Here is a 22,929-nt window from a genome sequence, read left to right as displayed (position 1 = left end):
GGCTGTGATGTATTTATCTTTATGTTCCTAACGCCTAGGATGCTCTTAGCGAGCCAGCACAAAGATCTGCTGCATCAGTCGTAATCTGTTAATTTAAAAGAGTTAATTTTGTAAATTAAGTTGTCAACTAAAAACTGTCACTTGCCATCTGCCTCTACAAGGATGAGGTCATTAGTCACTGCAGTCTCTGACCTACAACACCCCCTAAAAGGAACTTGGGGCCAGGATTAGGAATGAGGCTCTGTGCTCTGGGAAAAACTCGCAAGACTGGCTTCAGATAGATATTTTCTGGAGATTTTATGAGCCCAATTCTCACACCTCCTCATACCTAGAAAAGCACTAAAGTCATTAAAAAGGACATCTGCTCCAAGCAACTAGCAGCGGCCCTCTGCCAAAGCAGGTGCTTGAGTGTGAGTACCCTCTTCACCGAAGTCACACCTGTGCTGAGCCCCCACCTCTTTGGAGCAGTTCCTCCAGTGCTGGAGAGAGCCTGTCATCTGCATAGAGTTCTCATTTTACCCCAAATAAGACTTCGCTCACAATTCTCACCTTGTGCATTTATATTAATCAACAAAATTCAAGGTTAAAGAAAAAGCTCCACTGCCACAAAGTCTCTATTTGCTTATTTGCAATTCAAAGAGAAAAATATTTCACCTAACTACTGTGGGAGCAAAGAAGAACTAAAGAGCCTCTTAATGAAAGTGAAAGAGTGAAAAAGTTGGCTTAAAACTCAACATTAAGAAAACTAAGATCATGCATCCGGTCCCATCACTACATGGCAAATAGATGGGGAAACAGTAGAAACAGTGACAGACTATTTTTTTGGGCTCCAAAATCACTGCAGATGGTGATTGCAGCCATGAAATAAAAAGATGCTTACTCCTTGGAAGAAAAGTTATGACCAACCTAGCAGCATATTAAAAAGCAGAGATATTACTTTGCCAACAAAGGTCTGTCTAGTTAAGGCTATGGTTTTTCCAGTAGTCTGAGAGTTGGACTGTGAAGAATGCTGAGCACTGAAGAATTGATGCTTTTGAACTGTGGTGTTGGAGAAGACTCTTGAGAATCCCTTGGACTGCAAGGAGATCCAACTCTTTAGGATTGACAATCCTAAAGGGAAACGAGTCCTGAATATTCATTGGAAGGACTGATGGTTAAGCTGAAACTCCAATACTTTGGCCACCTGATGCGAAGTACTGACTCATTGGAAAAGACCCTTATGCTGGGAAAGATTGAAGGCAGGAGAAGGGGACGACAGAGGATGAGATGGTAAGATGGCATCACCGACTCGATGGACATGAGTTTGATTAAGCTCCCGGAGCTGGTGATGGCCAGGGAGGCCTAGTGTGCTGCAGTCCATGGGGTCGCGAAGAGTCGGACACGACTGAGCGACTGAACTGAAATGTGGGCGAGAATTCATTTGGGGGGGGGGCACTTTTTGTCAATCACTTATAACCTGGGCAAATTACTTTTTATCACGTTCTCTGATTTTCCGAGGCGGGGGGGGATGGAGGGGCGGAGAATCCCACCTAGAACTTGGAAAATAAACGTTTTCCTTATCTTTAAACAGCACGCCCCTAAACCGTAACAGCACTATGAGTTGCGTTTGATTGGATCCTAGGCGTTTATCCTAGCTACATCACCCAGATAAGAATCCCGGTATCTGGACAGCATACGGCCAGGGAAGAGGTTTCGCCGGGTTATCTTTCTGGCCCGCCTGCTCCACTGCCCGCCCGCTTCCCGCAAGCCCCGCCCGCCGCGCTCCCCACGGCGCTCCCCGCCCCGCCCACCGCGATGCCCAAGTCCCTCAAGCCCCGCCCCCCGTCGCTGCCCGAGACTCTCGCCGCGGCCTTACGTCACGGCTCTTCCTTCCACCCAAGGCACTTCCCGCCTTGGCCCGCCCACCCGCTTCCTGTGGGCGGTGCAGGGCTGAGGCGCGCCCGCGTTTACGTGTTTGTTGTGCGCGCGCGTCGCATCTCGGTCCCGAGCCCGCCATTGGCGCTTTCCAGTTAACCGCGCCCGACTGACCGGGGTTCGGGGCTGAGAGAGGGGCGCGCGTAGCGGCCCCTCTCCTGGCAGCTCGGAGAGCTCCGTTATGGCGGAGGCGAAGGCGGAGGCGGAAGGAGCGAGCGTGGCTACAGTTCCTGGTTCGGGTGCCGACGGCAGTGGTCAGTTGCCTGCAGTCGAAGGAGAGGGATTTGGGGCGAGGGGTAAAGAGAAGGACGCGGCCGCGAAAGGAAAAGAGGCCGGCGGGGACAGCGAGGAGGACGGCGAGAATGTGTTCGAAGTGGAGAAGATCCTGGACATGAAGACTGAAGGGGTAGGTGCGGGCCCGGGGTGATGCTGCCCGCGCAGAGGGGGCTCCGGAGGCGATGTGGCGGAGGTCCACGGCGCGGGGGCGCTGAAATCTCGGCTCCCTCCTAGGCCGCCGTCCTCGGCGCGAGGGCGGCGTCTCGGCTCCGAGAACCGAGTGTCCTCGCCGCGCTCTGCCCAGCGCTTCCCCATCTCTCGTGGGGAACCCTGCTCAGTGTCTTGTTTGACCCTGGTCCCCTCAGAGTGAGGTGCTTCCTCCGTTTGTGCCCTTACGAAACTTTGTGTAGACCTCTGTTTTACATTTCAAGACTTCGTTCTTTACATGTTGGTAGTCTGCTAGACTGTGAACTCCCTTAGTACAGAGACTGTGCTCTTTATTAACTTGTTAACGCTGGCACTTGAATCCGGTGCCTAGCATGCAGTAATTGCTTAATGTGTATGAGGTTGTTAAGTGAGTGAATCATTTGTGGGCTGGGGGAAGGTGAGTGGGTGAAGGATGGGCAATGGGAAGATAATATATTTTAGTAAATAGGTGTAGGGCGACCAAAGGCCCTACACGATCGTCCTCTGTGTGTTGTGTTTTTCAGTTCAGTTTCTCAATCATATCCGACTTTGCAACCCCATGGACTGCAGCACTCCAGGCTTCCCTGTCCTTTTTATTCCCTATGTTTTTTTAATTGTCTCTCATTTCCCATTTGTCGTATGCTACCTTTTTTTCTTTTTTTTTTTTTTTTGCGCGTTCATTTCGGTAGAGTTTTGCTTTCAATTACTGCCTGGTAGGTGCCGTGTTAGGTCCTGAGGATATAGAGATGAATTGTAGCATACACAGTTGCTGACACAAAAGATTCTCTTGTCCAGTGGGGGATAAATAACTAAAATCCAATGTCGACAATATTATTGTTAGTTGAAGTTAGGGACGTTCTTATGTATTTAATTTTCCCAATTAAGTTGTAAGTACCTTGAGGTGAGAGGTGAAGCAGTCTTACACTTTTGTATCACTTGCGTTTAACATAGTGCGAGGCAGGTGGAAGATATTCAGAAAATAGTTAAGAAGGTAATGTCTTCACAATTAAGATGATTCACTTCTTAATACAATATTTTCTCTTGTTAGCTTCGAAGGATTGTAGGAACTGCACCTAAAGCCCCATTTTTAAAATCTTTTTCCTTTAAGTGGAATCTCACTATATTTGTTTGGTGTGCATCTGCTCTTTTTGCTCAGTAACATCTTTGTGAGGTTTAATCCCTGCTGTTGGAGCTATAGTTTGGTGTTTTTTGGTTGCTGCTTAGTACAGTTGACCTCAAACAACTCGGGCCGAGGAGTGCTTGGCCCCGCACAGTTGAAAAGCCAGTATAACTTTTGACTCCCTCAAAACCTAATTACTAAAAGCTTTTATACCAGAAAGGGAAGCCTTACCATAGTGTAAACAGTTAACAAATATTTTGTATGTTATGCATATTATATACTGTGTTCTAATAAAGGGCTTCCTTGGCTCAGCTGGTAAAGAATCCGCCTGCAATGTGGGAGACTTGGGTTTGATCCCTGGGTTGGGAGGATTCTTAATAAAAAAGTAAACTAAAGGAAAGAAAATACTAATAAAATTGTAAGGAAGAGAAAATATATTAATGGTATTGCCTACCCTATTTACATCATTTGTTTACAAGGTGAATTACCTGTCAGAGCCTACATCAATATTGTCTTAAATAAAACATTGTAGGTGTTGTATGTATTACTAATACTGACATCAACAATGAAAAGATAATGTGAAAAAGTTGAATGATTCAGTGTTTTATGGTAGCCTAGTGTAATCAGTCAGAGAAGGCAGTGGCACCCCACTCCAGTACTCTTGCCTGGAGAAGACCATGGCCGGAGGAGCCTGGTGGGCTGCAGTCCATGGGGTTGCGAAGAGTCAGACACCACTGAGCCATTTCACTTTCACTTTTCACTTTCCTGCATTGGAGAAGGAAATGGCAACCCACTCCAGTGTTCTTGCCTGGAGAATCCCAGGGATGGGGGAGCCTGGTGGGCTGCCGTCTATGGGGTTGCACAGAGTCAGCCACAACTGAAGATCCGCTGGCGGAAGGCATGGCAACCCATTCCAGTATTCTTGCATGGAGAATTCCATGGACAATCCATGGGGTCACAAAGAGTCAAACATGACTGAAGCGACTTAGCACAGCACAGCAGTCTAACCTAGACGCTAAAGAACAAATCATTAGAAAATTTTTATGGCATACAGTATTACAGTCCTATTTATAATATAGTATGAGAAACACTGTTACATTTTTAAAGACATCATTTACCTTGAATAATAGGCTAATATTCAGTTTCTCCAATTAGAAAAGAATGATATAATTCTTTGAAAGCAGAGTTATAACACATTAAGAAAACTTAACACATTAATTTTCCATTAACTGTCACTCATCTTATACTCTTGTAGTAATAGACCAACATCTGCATATTCTTCATGCATTCTTTTCATACTTTTTTCTTAATTATTTTAACATTTCTAGACTATATATGGTTCATCTGCAATTTTTTGCAAATTGTTGAAAATCCCTAAAAATCTTTCCAATATATTTATTGAAAAAAGTCTGCATATAAGTGGATCCCACAGTTCAAACCCATGTTGTTAAAGGGTCACCTGTATTCAGTTGTATGAATATATTACAGTTTTATCTTTTCTACTACTTTTGATGGGCACCTGGGTTGTTTCCAGTTTTGAATAATGCTTCTGTGAACTTTACTGATGGAGAAGGAAACGGCAACCCAGTCCAGTATTCTTGCCTGGATAATTCCGTGGACAAAGGAGCTTGGTGGGCTACAGTCCATGGGGTCACAAAGAGTCAGACACGACTGAGTGACTAACAGGCCAGGAACTTTACTGGACATGTCTCCTGGTGTATTGTGCACAAATGTTTCTCTCGGTTGTATTGCTGTGTACCTAGGAATGGGAGGTATACACCTCAGAGGACAAGATGCATATGTCTTCAGCTCTAAGAAACTGTTTTCAAAAGTAGTACCAATTTACACTACTACTACTGGCTTATGAGAATTCCTTTCGTTTCACATCCTGTCAATACTTGATATCATCAGTCTATATTTTCAGCCAGTAGTGGTGGTGTATTTGTTGGTATTTCCTACTTATAATTTATATTTTTCTGGATTTTATATTAGAAATCGGCGTTGAAATCATTGAGCGTCTTTTCATATATTTATTCATCATTTGGTTATCTTCTATGAACTGCCCTTTCAGATCTCTACTGAGTTGTCTTTATTGATTTCTTGTATTCTGGATTCAAACCCTTTGTGAGTGGTGTCATGTAAATCTCTTTTCCTGCTATGTCTTTTTGGTAAATAGAATATGATTAATGTAGGAAAAGTTAATCTTTGTCTTGGTGTTGAGTGCTTTTAATGTCTGGTTTGAGAAAGCTTTCCTTACTCTAAATATTCTTTTTTTTTTTTTTCTGAAAGCTGTGTTGTTTTGTCTTTCTGACTTATGTTTGCACTTACTTGTAATTGATTTTGTGTATAGTGTAATGTAGGAGTCAAGTTTCATTGAGCACATCTTTTTTTATTCTTTAACAATGCCTTGTAAATTTTAGAATCAAGTTGTCAATTTCCTTGCACACAAAAACTTTGAGTTTTTATTGAGGTTTGCATTGAATTTGTGGATAAATTTAGAATTAATTAAATTTTTTAAATAATACTTTATAACTCTTTTAAAAAAATATTTATTTGGCTGCACCTGGTCTTAGTTGTGATGTGTGGGATGTTTTTTGTTGTTAGTTTCTGCAGGTGTGATCTCTTTAGTTGCAGCCTGTGAACTCTTGGTTGCAGCATGCAAATTATTATCTGACCAGGGATGGAACCCAGGCCCCCTGCATTGGGAGCAAGGAGTCTTAGCCACTGGACCACCAGAGAAATCCTGTTTTATAACTTTTTATGTTTTAGTAAATTGATTTTTAGGTGTTATTGATTTTTCAGTGCAGTGGTAAGTGATTTTTTGAAAAGTTTCCTTGTCTTACTGTTTGTTGCTTATGCAATTAATTTTTGTATATTTACTCTTTGTTAAAGAGATTCCCTTTATTTCTGGTTGCTAAATACTTTTATTGTGAATGGATGTTGAATTTTATTAAATTGTTTTGCTGCATCTAATAAGATGATTGCATAATTTGTCTCCTTTATACTTCTAATGTGATGAATTACATTGATTTCAACTTCATGTTCATAGAATAAACCAAAGTTGGCTGTGATATTATCCTTTTTAATATTAGATTATATAGTTCTTAATTATTTCATTTATTTCTGCTTTTTCTTTATGATTTTCTTTCTTTATTTGTTGGTCTTTTTCTAACATCTTGAGATGGGTGCACAGCTTTTTAAAAAAATATTTATTTTTAATTGATGATTGTTTTACAGTATTTGTTTGATTTGTCATACATCAACATGAATTAACCATAGATGTACATATGTCTCCTCCCCTCTTATCTCCCTCCCACCTCCCTCCCATCCCACCTCTCTAGGTTATTACAGAGCCCCAGTATGAGTTCCCTGAGTCATATAGCAAACTCCCATTGCTTGTCTATTTACGTATGATGGTGCGTATGCATTCATGCTGCTCTCTCCATTCATCTCACTCGCCCTTGTCCATAAGTCTGTTCTCTATGTCTGTGTCTCCACTGCTGCTCTGCAAACAGATTTGTCAGTATCTTCCTTCTAGATCCCATATATATGCATTAATATAAGATACTTGTTTTTTTCTTTCTGACTTACTTCACTCTATATATTAGGTTCTAGGTTCATCCACCTCATTAGAACTGACTCAAAAGAGTTCCTTTTCATGGCTGATGTGATTGTATATACGTACCACAGCTTCTTTATCAGTTCATCTGTTGATGGACATCTAGGTTGCTTCCATGTCTTGGCTATTGTAAATAGTGCTGTGGTGAACATTGGGGTACATGTGTCTTTTTCAGTATTGGTTTCTTCAGGGTATATGCCCAGTAGCAGGACTGTTGTATGGTAGTTTTATTCCTAATTTTTAAAGGAATCTCAATACTGTCTTCCACAGTGGCTGTATCAATTTATGTTCCCACTAGCAGTGTGCTGCTGCTGCTGCTAAGGGGCTTCAGTCGTGTCCAACTCTGTGCGACCCCATAGACGGCAGCCCACCAGGCTCCCCCATCCCTGGGATTCTCCAGGCAAGAACACTGGAGTGGGTTGCCATTTCCTTCTCTAATGCATGAAAGTGAAAAGTGAAAGTGAAGTCACTCAGTCGTGTCTGACTCTTCGAGACCCCATGGACTGCAGCCTACCAGGCTCCTCCTTCCATGGGATTTTCCAGGCAAGAGTACTGGAGTGGGGTGCCATCGGGTGTAGTGGTTCCCTTTTCTTGATACCCTCTCCAGCACTTGTTATTTGTGGATTTTTTGATTATGGCCATTCTGTCTGGCATGAGGTGATATTTCATTGTAGTTTTGCTTTGCATTTCTCTAATAATGAGTGGTTTTGAGCATCTCTTCTCGTGTTTATTAGCCATCTGTATGTCTTCTTAGGAGAAATGTCTGTTTAGGTCTTTTGCGATTTTTGATTGGGTTGTTTGTTTTTCTGGTATTGAGTTGTATGAGCTGCCTGTATATTTTGGAAATTAATCTAACTCTGTCAGTTGTTTCATTTGCTATTATTTTCTCCCATTCTGAGGGTTGTCTTTTCACCTTATTTATAGTTTCCTTTGCATAGCTCACTGTTCTTAGCCTTTCTTTTTTCAAATAACATACCTTTATGTTATGTTAAATTATGTTCTCATCTTACTTTAGTTGCAGTTCATAAATTATGTTTGTTTTCATTCAGATAACATTATTTTCCAATTTCCATATATTGTGTACAAATACATTGCTTAATTTCCAAACATTTGAGTATTCATAAATGTTTCATGCGCTTTAAAAGGATTTTTTACTTTCACTGACGTAAGTTCTTATGTTGTTTTACATTGAATATTTGCCTGATTAATTGTCTTGAAACCGTTCAACTCAGTCACTCAGTGGTGTCCAACTCTGTGACCCCATGGACTGCAGCCTGCCAGACTCCTCTGTCCATGGGATTCTCCAGGCAAAAATACTGGACTGGGTTGCCATTCCCTTCTCCAGGCGATCTTCCCTACCCAGGGATTGAACCCAGGTCTCCTGCATTGTAGGCTAATTGTTTATCATTTGATCCACCAGGGCCCAATTGGGTTACTTGAAACCTATAATACATCTGCCAGCAAGCAAATGAACCATTAGTTAAGAGCTTGAAACTGTGGGAGAATGGGGAAGTAATGTGAGAATAATTTGAATGCAGGAGGCTATTCTCTGTTTCATTCAGTTTCAGTTCAGTCGCTTGGTCGTGTCCAGCTCTTTGCAACCCCATGGACTGCAGTCCACTGGGCTACCCTGTCCATCACCAACTCCCCAAGTCTACTCAGACTCTTGTCCATTGAGTTGATGATGCCATCCAAGCATCTCATCCTCTATCATCCCTTTCTCCTCCCGCCTTCAGTCTTTCCCAGCATCAGGGTCTTTTCAGATGAGTCAGTTCATACTTCATATTCTTCATATTATTGATTAGTATAACTGTCATTTTTTGTGATGTGTTTAAAGCAGTACTAAAAGATACCAGATATTTTTACTTCTTTTATTACTCATTTTTTGCCTCACCATTTTAGAATATATTCGCTATTTTTACTTCTTTTATTTATTTATTGCCTTGAAACAAGGCATCCTGACCAGGGATTGATCCCCCAACACCACATGAGAAGTGCAGTCTTAACCATTGAACCTCCAGGGAAGTTCTTGCTTTTATTATTAATATACTTGAAGTCCATTAAAGTGCCTAATTACAGTTGTGCTTTTTTTTTTTTAATTTCATGTTCATAATACACTCAGACTCACTGGCCTTGAGATTTTTTTTTTTTTAACTAATTATCTAGTATATAGAATCTTAAGAGGATAGGAGGACCATCTCCTTCCTTATAGTTTGGCTCATGGGTTAAGCTCAGCTACCAAGAAAATAGAGATTATGGTAGTTTTGAAGATAAGTTTATAGATCCCAGGACTGTCATGATATTTTTTAGTATACAGCAAAGTCTTGGGCAATATATGGGTTGACATTATTCCTATTAAAAAAAGAAATATAATTCAACGATTTCATTTCTTTTGTATACTGCTGTACACATAGTGACCCTCAGTAAACATGTGTTGAATGAATGAATGAAGCAAAACTGCTGAAATAAAGGCTGTTATTTATCAGTCAAGTCTGGAGCTAAAATTGAGAATGTGCGCTTTATACTCAAAAATGATTATTAATATTCTTCATTGTCATTGACTAGATCAAACTTAATTGATAACTAATATTAAATTTATATCTATGTTCATTGTTGAAATAAAACTTTACTAGTTTGTTTTTTTTTTTCCTTAAATCAGAAAAGCTGCAAGAATTGTGTAGAATCTCCCACATGCCTTCACTCATATCCCCCAATTGTTAATATTGGCTTTGTTTTTTTTCCTCTATATACCTTTTTTTTCTGCTCATATGAAAGTAAATGGTGTTTTTTTTTAAAGCTCCCTTGAGTAATAAATTTAGCATTATTTTTATCCACACAAAAATCAGGTGGCCCCAAAGCAAGGATCATTTGTTTCCATGCCCTATTGTTGGTACATTAAGGGGTTTTTCCACTCTGCTGTAACAGTGTAACTTCTCGTGTGATACTCCTACCAAGACCAAGAATACTGCTGCTTGAAGGCAGTACAGCACACTATTGACTAAGGTTTTTTTCCTTTGCCTCCATTGGTACAGTGGAGTTCAGCATCATGCAACCATGCTGTCTCACCTTGGTGTATCTGGTTTTAACTACACCTTCATAGAAGCTCTTGCAATGTTGTATACTAATTCTCTTTTTCCACACTTTTGCTAAAAAAAATGTGCATACATTTTCAGTTGGTATAATCACTCCTCCCCTGCCCCCGCCCCCACAGCTGCATAACTGAACCATTAAACTGACAGACTTTTTCTTTTTTTGGCCACTTTACGAGATCTTACCCCACTCCAGTACTCTTGCCTGAAAAATCCCATGGATGGAGGAGCCTGGTAGGCTACAGTCCATGAGGTCGCTAAGAGTCGGACACAACTGAGCGACTTCACTTTGACTTTTCACTTTCGTGCATTGGAGAAGAAAATGGCAACCCACTCCAGGATTTTTGCCTGGAGAATCCCAGGGATGGGGGAGCCTGGTGGGCTGCTGTCTATGGGGTCGCACAGAGTCGGACACCACTGAAGTAACTTAGCAGCAGCGGGATCTTAGTTCCCTGACCAGGTACTAAGAGAGCCTGCTCACCCTGTAGTGGAACCAGAGAGTCTTAACCACTGGACCACTGGGAAGTTCCTACGTAGGCTCTTAATTATTATTTTAAAATTATAAAGATTTTCAGGATTATTGTTGAAAGTTAAGAGGCTATATACTTTTCCCATCATCTTTCACTTTCTCACCCTTTTAAAGGCTGATACTGAGTCTTCCTACAGGTAGCAGAGTGTCTGGAAAGCAGTGTGGGCATGACTGGGGGCTGACCTGGGAGGGCACTCAGCTTGGAAAGCTTGTGGCCTTGGTGGCTGTGTGAATAAAATCAGACAGTGTTAAAAGCAGAGCCAGAATGGTGCTCTGCAGATTGTGCGGGAACTATTGAATTGAGGGCTTCTTGCTTCTCAGTGAAGTTGGGCATTAAGGAGAAAAAAAAATCAGAAATCTAGAAAAGCAAGAATTTGGAATATATATGACAAAGACTTAATAGTCATCAAGTATTAAAAAGAAAGGGACCTCTCTAGTAGTCTGGTGGTTAGGACTCTGTGCCTGCTGTGGCCCAGGTTTGATCCTTGGTCGGGGAGCTAAGATCCTGCAAGATGCATGCCATGACCAAAAACAAAGGTTTTAAAAAGAAAAATTCTTATAAATGAACAAGAAAAATGGACAAAAGACACAACAAGGAACTTTAAAATGTTTTTGTTGTAGTTTATGTATATGGGCTTCCCTGGTGGCTCAGATGATAAAGAATCTGCCTGCAATGAAGGAGACTTGAGTTTGATCCCTGGGTCGGGAAAATCCCCTGGAGAAGGGATATAGCAATCCACTCCAGTATTCTTGTCTGGGAAATCTCATGGATAAAGGAGCCTGGTGGACTACAGTCCATGGGGTCACAAAAAGTTGGACATAACTGAGCGACTAACACATACATATGCATTCTATATGTGTATCTTGAATTTTCCACTGTAACCACTCTTCAGTGTACAGTTGAGGGGTAATTAAGTACATCCACATTGATGTGCAGCAGCACCTCTGTCCAGCTCCGGAACTTTTCCATCTTCCCAAAGTGAAATTCTGTCCCCATTAAACACTGATTCCCTTTTCTCTCTCTCTCAGCCCCTGTCTCCTTTCTGTCTCAGTGAGTTCCCATGTTGTAGGTGCTTCATGTAAATAGAATCATAAATATTTTCCTCCTGTGCCTGGCTTATTTCACCTAGCATGTTTGTAAGGTTCATCCATGTCATAGCATGTGTCAGAATTTCCTCCCCTTTTAAGACTGAATACCACGTTTTGATTATACATTCATCTATTGATTGACTGATTGGGTTGTTTTCCACTATAGCTATCGTGAATAATGCTGCTCTGAAATGTGTGTTCAAATATGTCTCTGTTTTCAGTTCTTTGGGATATATGCCTCATAGTGGAATTGCTGGATTATGAGGTAATTCTCTTTAACTTTTTGAGGAATTGCTGAACTGTTTTCCATAGCAGTTGTATCATTTTACATACCCACCGTCAGTGTGAGAAGGTTCTCATTTCTCTACATCCTCACCAACACTTGTTATTTTCTGTGGTTTTGTTTGTTTGACCTAGTAGGTGTGAGGTAATATCTCGGGTTTTTTACATTTATTTTGGTTGTGCTAGGTCTTCATTGCTGCACAAGCTTTTTTCTAGTGGTGGTGAGGGGGGCTACTTTAGTTATATTGCAGTAGCTTATCTTGTGTGGCTCCCCGGCTCTAGAGCACAGGCTCAGTAGTTGTGGTGCACGGGGTTAGTTGCTCCTTGGTATGTGGGATCTTCCTGAATCGGGGATCAAACCTGTGTCTCCTGCATTGGCAGGCAGATTCTTCACCACTGAAGGGAAGCACAGTTGCCTATTTCTTAATCCGATTGGTTTTTTTTTTTTTTTTTACTGTGTAGTTGTATCGGTTCTCTCTTTTGTTTTTTTGGCCACGTGGCACGCAGGATCTTAGTTCCCTGATCAGGGATCGAATCCACAGCCCTGCATTGGAAGCCTGGCGTCTTAACCACTGGAAGTTCTCAGTTCTTTATATGTTTTGAATTTGACTCTTTATCAGATACACGACTTGCAGGTATCTTCCCATTCAGGCGGTTGCCTTTTCATTTTGTTGATGACTTGCTTTGCTATTAGAAGCTTTCTAGTTTGATGTAGTGTGGCTTTTTTGCTTCTGTTGTTTTTGCCTTTGGTGTGATACTTTTTTTTTTTTTTCATATTTGTTTATTTACTTATTAGGCCGTGCCAGGTCTTCGTTGCACCACCTGGGGTCTTTAGTTGGAACAAGTGGGATATAGTTCCCTGACCAGAGATTGAACGTGGGCCCCCTGCATTGGGAGTGCTGAGACTTCACCACTGGACCACAAGGGATACTTTTTTTTAAGGCCACTTGCTTCAGGAGAAGAACTCCCCCCACACACACATTTTATTGTTGTTGTTACTTAAAATTTTATTTTTTTTAATTTAAAAATTACTTATTAAGTGAAAAATACCATATATAAAACAGATTGAAGATGAACTCTCCTTCCGCTCTCCTCCCCAGAAACTTGGAATCACTGGTTTCTGTCTTAGAACATTTTAAGAGATGCTTTTAGGCCAGTTCATGTTAGGAGGGGACAGAAGTTAAAATGTGACTGATGTCTTATTATTCCACTGTGGTAAGCAGTTGCCCTCAGAGGAGAAACTTTAGCTGGACTTGGATTGGGTAGAATTTCATTACGTGTTTTAAGGAATTCACAAATGATCTCAGGAGATGAATTTTTTTAGATGAACCTTCTTTATCATGATTTTAATCTCCATTCTAAGTTGATTCATTTGTTCTCAGCAACCGTATGGCTTTGGAACTATAATCAAGTCTAATACCTTTTATTTGCCTGTTTTTAATTTATGTTACAGGGTAAGGTCCTTTATAAGGTTCGATGGAAAGGATACACAGCAGATGATGATACCTGGGAGCCTGAGATTCACCTTGAGGACTGTAAGGAAGTTCTTCTTGAATTTAGGAAGAAAATTGCAGATAACAAAGCTAAATCAGTGAAGAAAGATATCCAGGTATTATATTTTATCTCTTAGTGGTTTTTTTTAATATAATAAGTTTACTATAAATATAATGGTATACAAAATGTACAGTATGGAATTTACAAGGAAAAATGAAATATACAGCATGTTTATTGTAAGCTCTGTATAGCCAATTGATTCTCATAGAATGCTTTCATTGATTTTTGCCAAACTGTTCTTTCTGTAGCCAGCCTGTGATTGCAGGTGACAAACAGCTATAGTTTGGACATGTTGATTAAGTTACAAGTAAGAAGAAAGTGGGGAGAAAAGAGACGTGGGGAATTTTGTTTGTTTGTCCATGATGTGAACATTCTGTTTTTGTATACCTGAGGAATACCTTTTGTGCTATTCACGTTACTACTGCAGATACAACACACACTTTTATATTTAATCAGCTTTCAATTCAGTTCAGTTGCTCACTCATGTCCAACTGTTTGCAACCTCATGAACTGCAGCACACCAGGCATCCTTGTCCATCACCAACTCCCAGAGTTTACGCAGACTCATGTCCATTGAGTCGGTGATGCCATCCAACCATCTTATCCTCTGTCGTCCCCTTCTCCTCTCACCTTCGATCTTTCCCAGCATCAGGGTCTTTTCAAATGAGTCAGCTCTTTGCATCAGGTGGCCAAAGTATTGAAATTTCAGCTTCAACATCAGTCCTTCCAGTGAACATTCAGGACTAATTTCCTTTAGGATGGACTGGTTTGATCTCCACGCAGTCCAAGGGACTCTCAGAGTCTTCTCCAACACCATAGTTCAAAAGCATCAATTCTTTGGCACTCAGCTTTCTTTATAGTCCAACTCTCACATCCATACATGACCACTGGAAAAACCATAGCCTTGACTACATGGACCATTGTTGGCAAAGTAATGTCTCTTGCTTTTTAATACGCTGTCTAGATGGGTCATAACTTTTTTTCCAAGGAGTAAGCGTCTTTTTATTTCATGGCTGCAGTCACCATCTGCAATGATTTTGGAGCCCAGAAAAATAAAGTCTGACACTGTTTCCACTGTTTCTCCATCTGTTTACCATGAAGTGATGGGACCGGATACCATGATCTTCGTTTTCTGAATGTTGAGCTTTAAGCCAACTTTTTCACTCTCCACTTTCACTTTCATCAAGAGGCTCTTCAGTTCTTCACTTTCTGCCATAAGGGTGGTGTCATCTGCATATCTGAGGTTATTGATATTTCTCCTGGCAATCTTGATTCCAGCTTGTGCTTCCTCCAGCCCAGCATTTCTCATGATGTACTCTGCATATAAGTTAAATAAGTAAGGTGACAATATACAGCCTTGACATACTCCTTTTCCTATTTGGAACCAGTCTGATGTTCCATGTCCAGTTCTAACTGGTGCTTCCTGACCTGCATACAGATTTCTCAAGAGGCAGGTCAGGTGGTCTGGTATTCCCATCTCTTTCAGAATTTTCCACAGTTTATTGTGATCCACACAGTCAAAGGCTTTGGCATAGTCAATAAAGCAGAAATGGATGTTTTTCTGGAACTCTCTTGCTTTTTCAATGATCCAGCAGACGTTGGCAATTTGATCTCTGGTTCTTCTGCCTTTTCTAAAACCAGCTTAAACATCTGGAAGGTCACAGTTCACGTATTGGAGAAACCTGGCTTGGAGAATTTTGAGCATTACTTTATTAGCATGTGAGATGAGTGCAAGTATGCGGTAGTTTGAGCATTCTTTGGCATTGTCTTTCTTAGGGATCGGAATGAAAACTGACCTTTTCCAGTCCTGTGGCCACTGCTGAGTTTTCCAAATTTGCTGAAATATTGAGTGAAGTACTTTAAAATCGTCTTTTAGGATTTGAAATAGCTCAACTGGAATTCCATCACCTCCACTAGCTTTGTTCGTAGTGATGCTTTCTAAGACCCACTTGACTTCACATTCCAGGATGTCTGAGTCTAGATGAGTGATAACACACCATCGTGATTATCTGGGTCGTGAAGATCTTTTTTGTACAGTTCTTCTGTGTATTCTTGCTACCTCTTCTTAATATCGTCTGCTTCTGTTAGGTCCATACCATTTCTGTCCTTTATTGAGCCCATCTTTGCATGAAATGTTCCCTTGGTATCTCTGATTTTCTTGAAGAGATTGCTAGTCTTTCCCATTCTATTGTTCTCCTCTTTTCCTTTGCACTGATCACTGAAGAAGGCTTTCTTATCTCTACTTGCTATTCTTTGGAACTCTGAATTCAAATGGGTATATCTTTCCTTTTCTCCTTTGCTTTTTGCTTCTCTTCTTTTCACAGCTATTTGGTGTGAAATAGTGATTAGTAAAACTAATCACCTTTAGTAACATATTTCTAAGTCTGACTTGTCTGCTAATTAAAACAATTCTTAGATCACTTTATAAAGCTATAGTTTTTAATCTATAACTTAAAAGCTATACTTTTAATCTATTTCAGATTATTCACAAGTCTGATTCAGTTTTTAGCCACTTTATTGTTTTTTAGGAGCTCTTGTTGATGCTAAGGAAGGGTAACGGATTCAAAGGAACTCAGATGAGTTAAACTTCCTTCATCAGCGGTTTGTAAAAAGACTTGATGGTGGTTGAAAGTGGGATAATGTTAAAATTAATGCACAAATTGGCTCAAGAGTTTCCTTCTAGGGGTTTATCCGTTGTTTTATCTTTGATTCTTGTATTCCACACATTATTGAATTGACTTTATTTATGAATCTTCTGAGAATTTCCTGTTTTACTATAAGTTTCATTTATAACTTTTATTTATAAATCAAACCTACTCTTGTGCAGTTTCTTCTTTTTGCTTTTAGTTTTCTTTTTTATTAGAAATAATTTTCATTTTTTAGACTGACAAATGTTCTTGAACTTAGAACTATTAATATACAGTGAAAATCACTCACAACAAAATTTCTTATTGAAGTTTTTATTTTAAGGACTGAATATTGATCCCTTCTTTCCCTACAGTTTGAATTTTACTACATACTTAGTATCTTTTAAATGACAAAAGCAATATTAGGACTTGACTGTGTGTAATGGTTGTTAATAATAATTGTAGTGATAGAGGCACCTCTGCCTGGCTAGTGCTTGTACTCTGTATGTACCAGATACCCGGCCAGCACTTTTATGGACTAGACTGGAAAACTGAGGCTCAAATGAGCTAAGTAACTAGGCTCAGTTCACCAGTTAGTACTGATGGAGCCAGACACTATGGTAGGCTTTCTTTTGGTTTAGGCTGTAGTTTAAAATTGATTTAGAAGAGTGGAATTACCAGTTTTTAAAATGTATGGTGTAGTGGCAGGGTCTTTAATAAATAGTTTTTAAATTACTAAGGAAATTCTTTAGTGCTTTTTAAATTTTTGTAAAGGAAATACTTTATGAGTTCAGATTAGAGCCTTTTTTCCTTAAGTGTTTTGCTATAGTCATACTTCACTTTTCTAGAATGGGTGCCTACTCTCTCCTTCCCTATTTCTTTCATTAAAAATACATACATACAAATCCACCCATCGTACTAGGTGATTGGTTCATAGGCAATGGCACCCCATTCCAGTCCTCTTGCCTGGAAAATCCTCTGGACGGAGGAGCCTGGTGGGCTACAGTCTGTGGGGTCGCTAAGAGTCAGACACAACTGAGCAACTTCACTTTCACTTTTCACTTTCATGCATTGGAGAAGGAAATGGCAACCCACTCCAGTGTTCTTGCCTGGAGAATCCCAGGGACGGTGGAGCCTGGTGGGCTACCATCTATGGGGTCACACAGAGTCAGACACGACTGAAGTGACTTAGCAGCAGCAGCAGCAGCAGCAGCTCTCAAAAGTTAGACATTTTGATTGAGTTTTCTTAAATTTATCTTTAACTTTACTCCCTGATTAGTGAGATAAGTTTGCTGAAACTTTTCTCAGAAAGTCTTGACTCATAGAACACTGGCTTTGTTGTCCCATCACGTCACCAGGGCTCTGCTTCAACCCAGCTTGCACAGGAGTCTAGATGAGAACGACTCCTGATAGACTGCTGGGTTTGAGGCTGCTTCTTAAGCTTAAAAATCCTTGTCCTAATGGGAGATACTTTTCAACTAGAAAGTGTCTTTTTCTAAGTTGTCCTTACTATTTTATAAATAACTTAAAATTTCAGGCACTAATAATGTTTTGAATCTTTATAAGACTGAAATCTCTATTTCTCTTTATTATTATTTTTTATTTTATATTGGGGTATAGCTGATTAACAACATTGTGATTGTTTCAGGTGCATAACTGAGCAACTCAGCCATGCATATACATGTATCCATTCTCTCCCAAACTCCCCTCCTATCCAGGCTGCCATATTAACATTGAGCAGAGGTCCCCTGGGGTACACAGTAGGACCTTGTTGGTTACCCATTTTAAATATAACAGTGTGTGAAAATGAATGTGTTAGTCACTCAGTTGTGTCTGACTCTTTGCGACCTCATGGACTTTAGCCCTCCAGGCTCCTCTGTCCATCATGGGATTCTCCAGGCAAGAATACTGGAGTGGGTAGCCTTTCCCTTCTCTAGGGGATCTTCTTGACTCAGGGATCGAACATAGGTCCCAGATTATGGGCAGATTCTTTACCGTCTGAGCCACTAGGGAAGCCCATATTTATACAGTATTCCAGTATTTATATTGCTATGACTTTCAACCTAATTATTAACCTAATGGTGTCAGTAGACAAGCCTATGGCAAAAATGCAACTACTCATTAACCTTTTCCCACTTTAGCAAAATAGTTTTGCTGTTCATAAGTTCTTGTGATTCTTTCACTCTAGGTGTAGAAGTAGAGAGTAGGAGAAAATGCTTCATTCATCTCGTCATCACTGTTCATGTAAGAAACAGACATGTGCCGCCTGTAAAAAACGATATTTGCCTATCACCAAAATCTTTGTCTTATGGAAAAATGTTACCAATTCTGGGAACCCTACTTGTTCAGGACTCAGTCAGCATCACAGAAACAGAAATGGTTTCTACCAAAAAGTGATTGTTGATTCTATTCACCAGAAAATATACATCATGCAGAAATGGTATTTGTTCATTAAAATACTTTTTTTTAGCATTTGGATACCTTTATCTTTTGCTGACCATCCGGCAGTTTGAGATTTTTTTTAAAAAGCAATGAAGTATTGTTTAATGTTGATTTGTGTGATACAGTCTAGACCTTCAGTTTTAGTCAACTAAAAATCCACAGCTAGGCACTGGCTGGTTTCCTTGAGAGCTCTGATGATGATGTTACATGACAAAGAATAACCTCTGCTGGACCATCCCAGCAACATTTTACTGCTTTTACCTTCCTGGTTTTCTTTTTTAGGGGTAGCATTTTTTTTTTTTTTTTTTTTAAGTAAATACCAAGTGTCTTATATGGGCCAGACTCTTAAATGGTCTTAGTTTTATGAGAATAGATCATATCTATCTTTTGTTCTTGAGAAGCCTTACAAGTTGTCCATGTGTGATCTTACTTTTAAGAATAGTTCCATATACTTGCCTTCTGCCTTTCTTTTAAAATAATTTTTTATCAGTACATATTCTAGCCAGCAAACAGATGTGTATTTTAATAATTAACCTGTGTCCCTACTCCTCAGCTAAGAGATAGTTTTGCCTTTATTTTAAAAATTTTCTGAGGCTAGTTTTTTTAGCTTCTTGAAATACTGGCTATAAAGTAATACTGGCTAATTCGTTTTAATATAAAACATGAGAATTTGCACACCCAAATAAGCTTTATTTTTAAAAGTGTATATTTTGTGAAGTAAACATTTATTCCAGTAGTGCCATGAACCAAAATATTTTTAAACTTACTGTTTTGCAATTGTCTTCATAAGAATGTGAATGTCATGCAAGAAAATAATTTCTAATGACGCCTCCTTTTTGTGTGCAAAAAAATGCATGAGATGATGGTCTAACAGTGCAAAAGTGCACTTCCAAAAGTTATTTGAGCAGTGGTTGCACTGTCGAAGAGCTCATGCTTCCCAGAGGTGATTAGCTAGAGGGAGTGACCTTGAGGGGGGTGTATATTGTGCGGTGATTTTGTCATCACACCTTGTTCATCAGGTGTTGACCTAGAGGAGGAGGGTGACTGAGTCAGCCCCAGTGTATGCCTGTTGACTTACTGTAATCATGATCAGAGCCCCCCTTCATTTTCAGATTTTCCCTAGTTTGTATAATAAATAATATGCTTGTTGTGTGTGTGAAACTATTCAAGTAAGTAAAAAGACATTACTAGTGTACTGAAAGTGCTCAGGTTTGTGATATGTGTGGTTTTAATTTTATTCGCTTTTTAGTTATTTTAAAAGTTAACACTAATTCCTTTCTATCATCTAATACCTGTTTATCAGTTGGTAACTAATTTTTATATCCTGACTTCATTGAATCTGGCCAGTTATTCCAGGGCTGGATCACCCCAGTGCAACTAACCCGGCGATTCATTTGAAATCAGCTAGATAATTTCACAATGTGAAGTTACACTTTTTTCTTAATATCTTCTAATATCTAATCTGTTCAGTTTCTCTCAGTTGTCTCAAACAAAGCATGTCTTTGTTGACTTGATTGAACTAGGATTCAAAAAAGGTCTGGATATTATATATCCTTGATAATCTCTGCATCTCTCTTAATCTATAACAGCTTTTTCCTGTAACCTTCCTCCATTTTTCCCCATCATGTCTATTTGATGAAGAGACCAGATTATTTTTCTGTAGAGTTTCCCGTATTCTAGATTTTGAGCACATGGTGTCTGTTAACGTGTTCCTCTGTCCCTCCATGTTTTTGTGAACTGGTAGCAGATGGAGAAGCAGGATTGCACGGGAGTTTATTGGCTTTTTTATTGATATTTTGCGCAGATGGTCGTGAGCCTTGCTGTGACCTGTCAGAATGCCCATCTTGTCTAGTTGACTCCTCTCCCGTGAGGTTAACAGAATCTCCGAGATGAGTTTCAGTCTGATCCATGTGACAAATCCTCACATTTCCTGTGTAGGTTTTATGAGCCACTGATGGTCATTGCCTGGAATCATTATTTCATTACAGCTTGTGATTTTGTAATTCTGACATTCCTTTGCCTTTATTACTTTCATTACTGGGAAGATGATTCTGAGACGCTGTGGTCCTGACTGACTCTGGAAGGGGAAAAGGGAAGAGCTGAGTTGAGGTGGTGAGGTGCAGAATTGATGCACAACCGTCAGTGGCTGAGGGAAGAGCGGACTCAAGAGACAACTCGAATTACTGGATTGGGAACCTAGATACATCATGATGTTATTTAGGGAACAGCTCCAGTTTTGAACACATGAGACTGTAGTTATTTGCTTGTTGTCCAGGTGAAGATGGCCAGTCTCCCGTTGGAAACATGGGTCTGGTCTGAATTGAAGAGGAAGATTTTGGCTAGAAATGTAGATTGGGGAGCTGGTGGTGTGTGTGGGATACTTTTTCTTTTTTTTTTACAATATTTACTCTTTATTCATTAATTTTGTCTCTGTGTTACATTTATTTTTTTTTAATTTTATTTTTAAACTTTACAAATTGTATTAGTTTTGCCAAATATCAAAATGAATCCGCCACAGGTATACATGCGTTCTCCATCCTAAACCCTCCTCCCTCCTCCCTCCCCATACCATCCCTCTGGGTCATCCCAGTGCACTAGCCCCAAGCATCCAGTATCGTGCATCGAACCTGGACTGGCAACTTGTTTCTTACATGATATTTTACATGTTTCAATGTCATTCTCCCAAATCTTCCCACTCTCTCCCTCTCCCACAGAGTCCATAAGACTGTTCTATACATCAGTGTCTCTTTTGCTGTCTCGTACACCGGGTTATTGTTACCATCTTTCTAAATTCCATATACATGCATTAGTACACTATATTGATGTTTTTCCTTCTGGCTTACTTCACTCTGTATAATAGGCTCCAGTTTCATCCACCTCATTAGAACTGATTCAAATGTATTCTTTTTAATGGCTGAGTAATACTCCATTGTGTAAATGTACCACAGCTTTCTTATTCATTCATCTGCTGAGGGACATCTAGGTTGCTTCCATGTCCTGGCTATTATAAACAGCGCTGCGATGAACATTGGGGTACACGTGTCTCTTTCCCTTCTGGTTTCCTCAGTGTGTATGCCCAGCAGTGGAATTGCTGGATCATAAGGCAGTTCTATTTCCAGTTTTTTAAGGAATCTCCACACTGTTCTCCATAGTGGCTGTACTAGTTTGCATTCCCACCAACAGTGTAAGAGGGTTCCCTTTTCTCCACACCCTCTCCAGCATTTATTATTTGTAGACTACTTTTTCTTATTAACTCTGTTTCCTCTGATAATCTGACTATAAGATTGACTGTATTTTGGGGGGGAAAATTCAGTTTTAGAATTCATTTAAAAAATTTTTGAAGCAGTCAAAGCTTTGTCTGTTCTTCCTCTTCGCCCCCCACCACCACCCTGCTTTCTCCCCTTTTTTTTTTCTTTTTTGCAAAGAAAACTTCATTAAATGCTTTGGAAAGACTGACTAAAAATGAGTCACTTAAAAAAATCACAGTTGACAAAGAGACATTACATAATGAGGAAAGTTTAAATTCTCCAAGAAGATATAACAGTTCTTAATTTGCCCCCTTTATCAATGCAGAAAATTTAAGTAAAAACAGTGTATTCTGTTTGGAAACAAGGCATCACCACTGTTTCAAGAAGGTGGAAGTCAGTTGTCAACTCTTCAGGATTGAGGGAAATTTGAGAAGGTCTCCTACAGGCAAGTAGTTCTGTAGACAGGTGTCCTGCAGAACTTGCTTAAAGCAGAGGGGTAGCTTTCTGGTGAGTTGCTTTCTTGATTGAGTTGCAGGCTTTGCCCTTGGTTTCTGCGTGTGTATGTTCGACGCAGCAGAGACCCTCTTCTGTGTCAGGGCGCGTGACACCTCAGCAGCGTCCGGCAGCAGCGCTTTTGTCCCAGGTGCAGCCGGAGTCTGGCCACACTGTGTGGGTTTCCTGGTGGTCCTGGGGGGGTCCGTCACCGACCTCTGTCCTGTCTTCTCGGTTTCCTCTCATCTAATACCCCTCAGAGCCCCCCTCCTTTTCAGAATCCAGGCCAGTAGTTTTATAGAAGCTTCTTCATATTGGAATTAGATGGATGCCAATTAATGTTAAATCACAAATCGTATTTTCAAAATTGAAATTAGATGATTTGTAGATTAAGCATAGACATTGGGCACATGTATTCTATGGGTAAGGTACATGACATCAATAGATGAGTCCTGTGTCAGT

At 40.1% G+C, this 22,929-nt stretch overlaps 1 protein-coding gene across 2 annotated transcripts in view; it reads left to right on the top strand.

Annotated features, from left to right (window-relative positions):
- The first annotated feature begins 1,882 nt into the window (after positions 1-1,882).
- The window catches only part of MPHOSPH8 (M-phase phosphoprotein 8), a 45,212-nt gene continuing 24,165 nt past the window's right edge, over positions 1,883-22,929 (top strand). For both annotated transcript variants that reach the window (XM_061435037.1, XM_061435036.1), the window contains exons 1-2: positions 1,883-2,320; positions 13,558-13,713. In XM_061435037.1, the coding sequence (XP_061291021.1) occupies positions 2,096-2,320; positions 13,558-13,713 (381 nt within the window). In that variant the 5' untranslated portion in view covers positions 1,883-2,095. The remainder of the gene's footprint in view (positions 2,321-13,557; positions 13,714-22,929) is intronic.

This window comes from Bos javanicus, chromosome 12 (assembly GCF_032452875.1).
Source record: "Bos javanicus breed banteng chromosome 12, ARS-OSU_banteng_1.0, whole genome shotgun sequence".
Lineage (NCBI taxonomy): Eukaryota > Metazoa > Chordata > Mammalia > Artiodactyla > Bovidae > Bos > Bos javanicus.
Note: the sequence above shows the minus strand (reverse complement) of the source record. Positions and strands in the feature narration are given on the sequence as shown.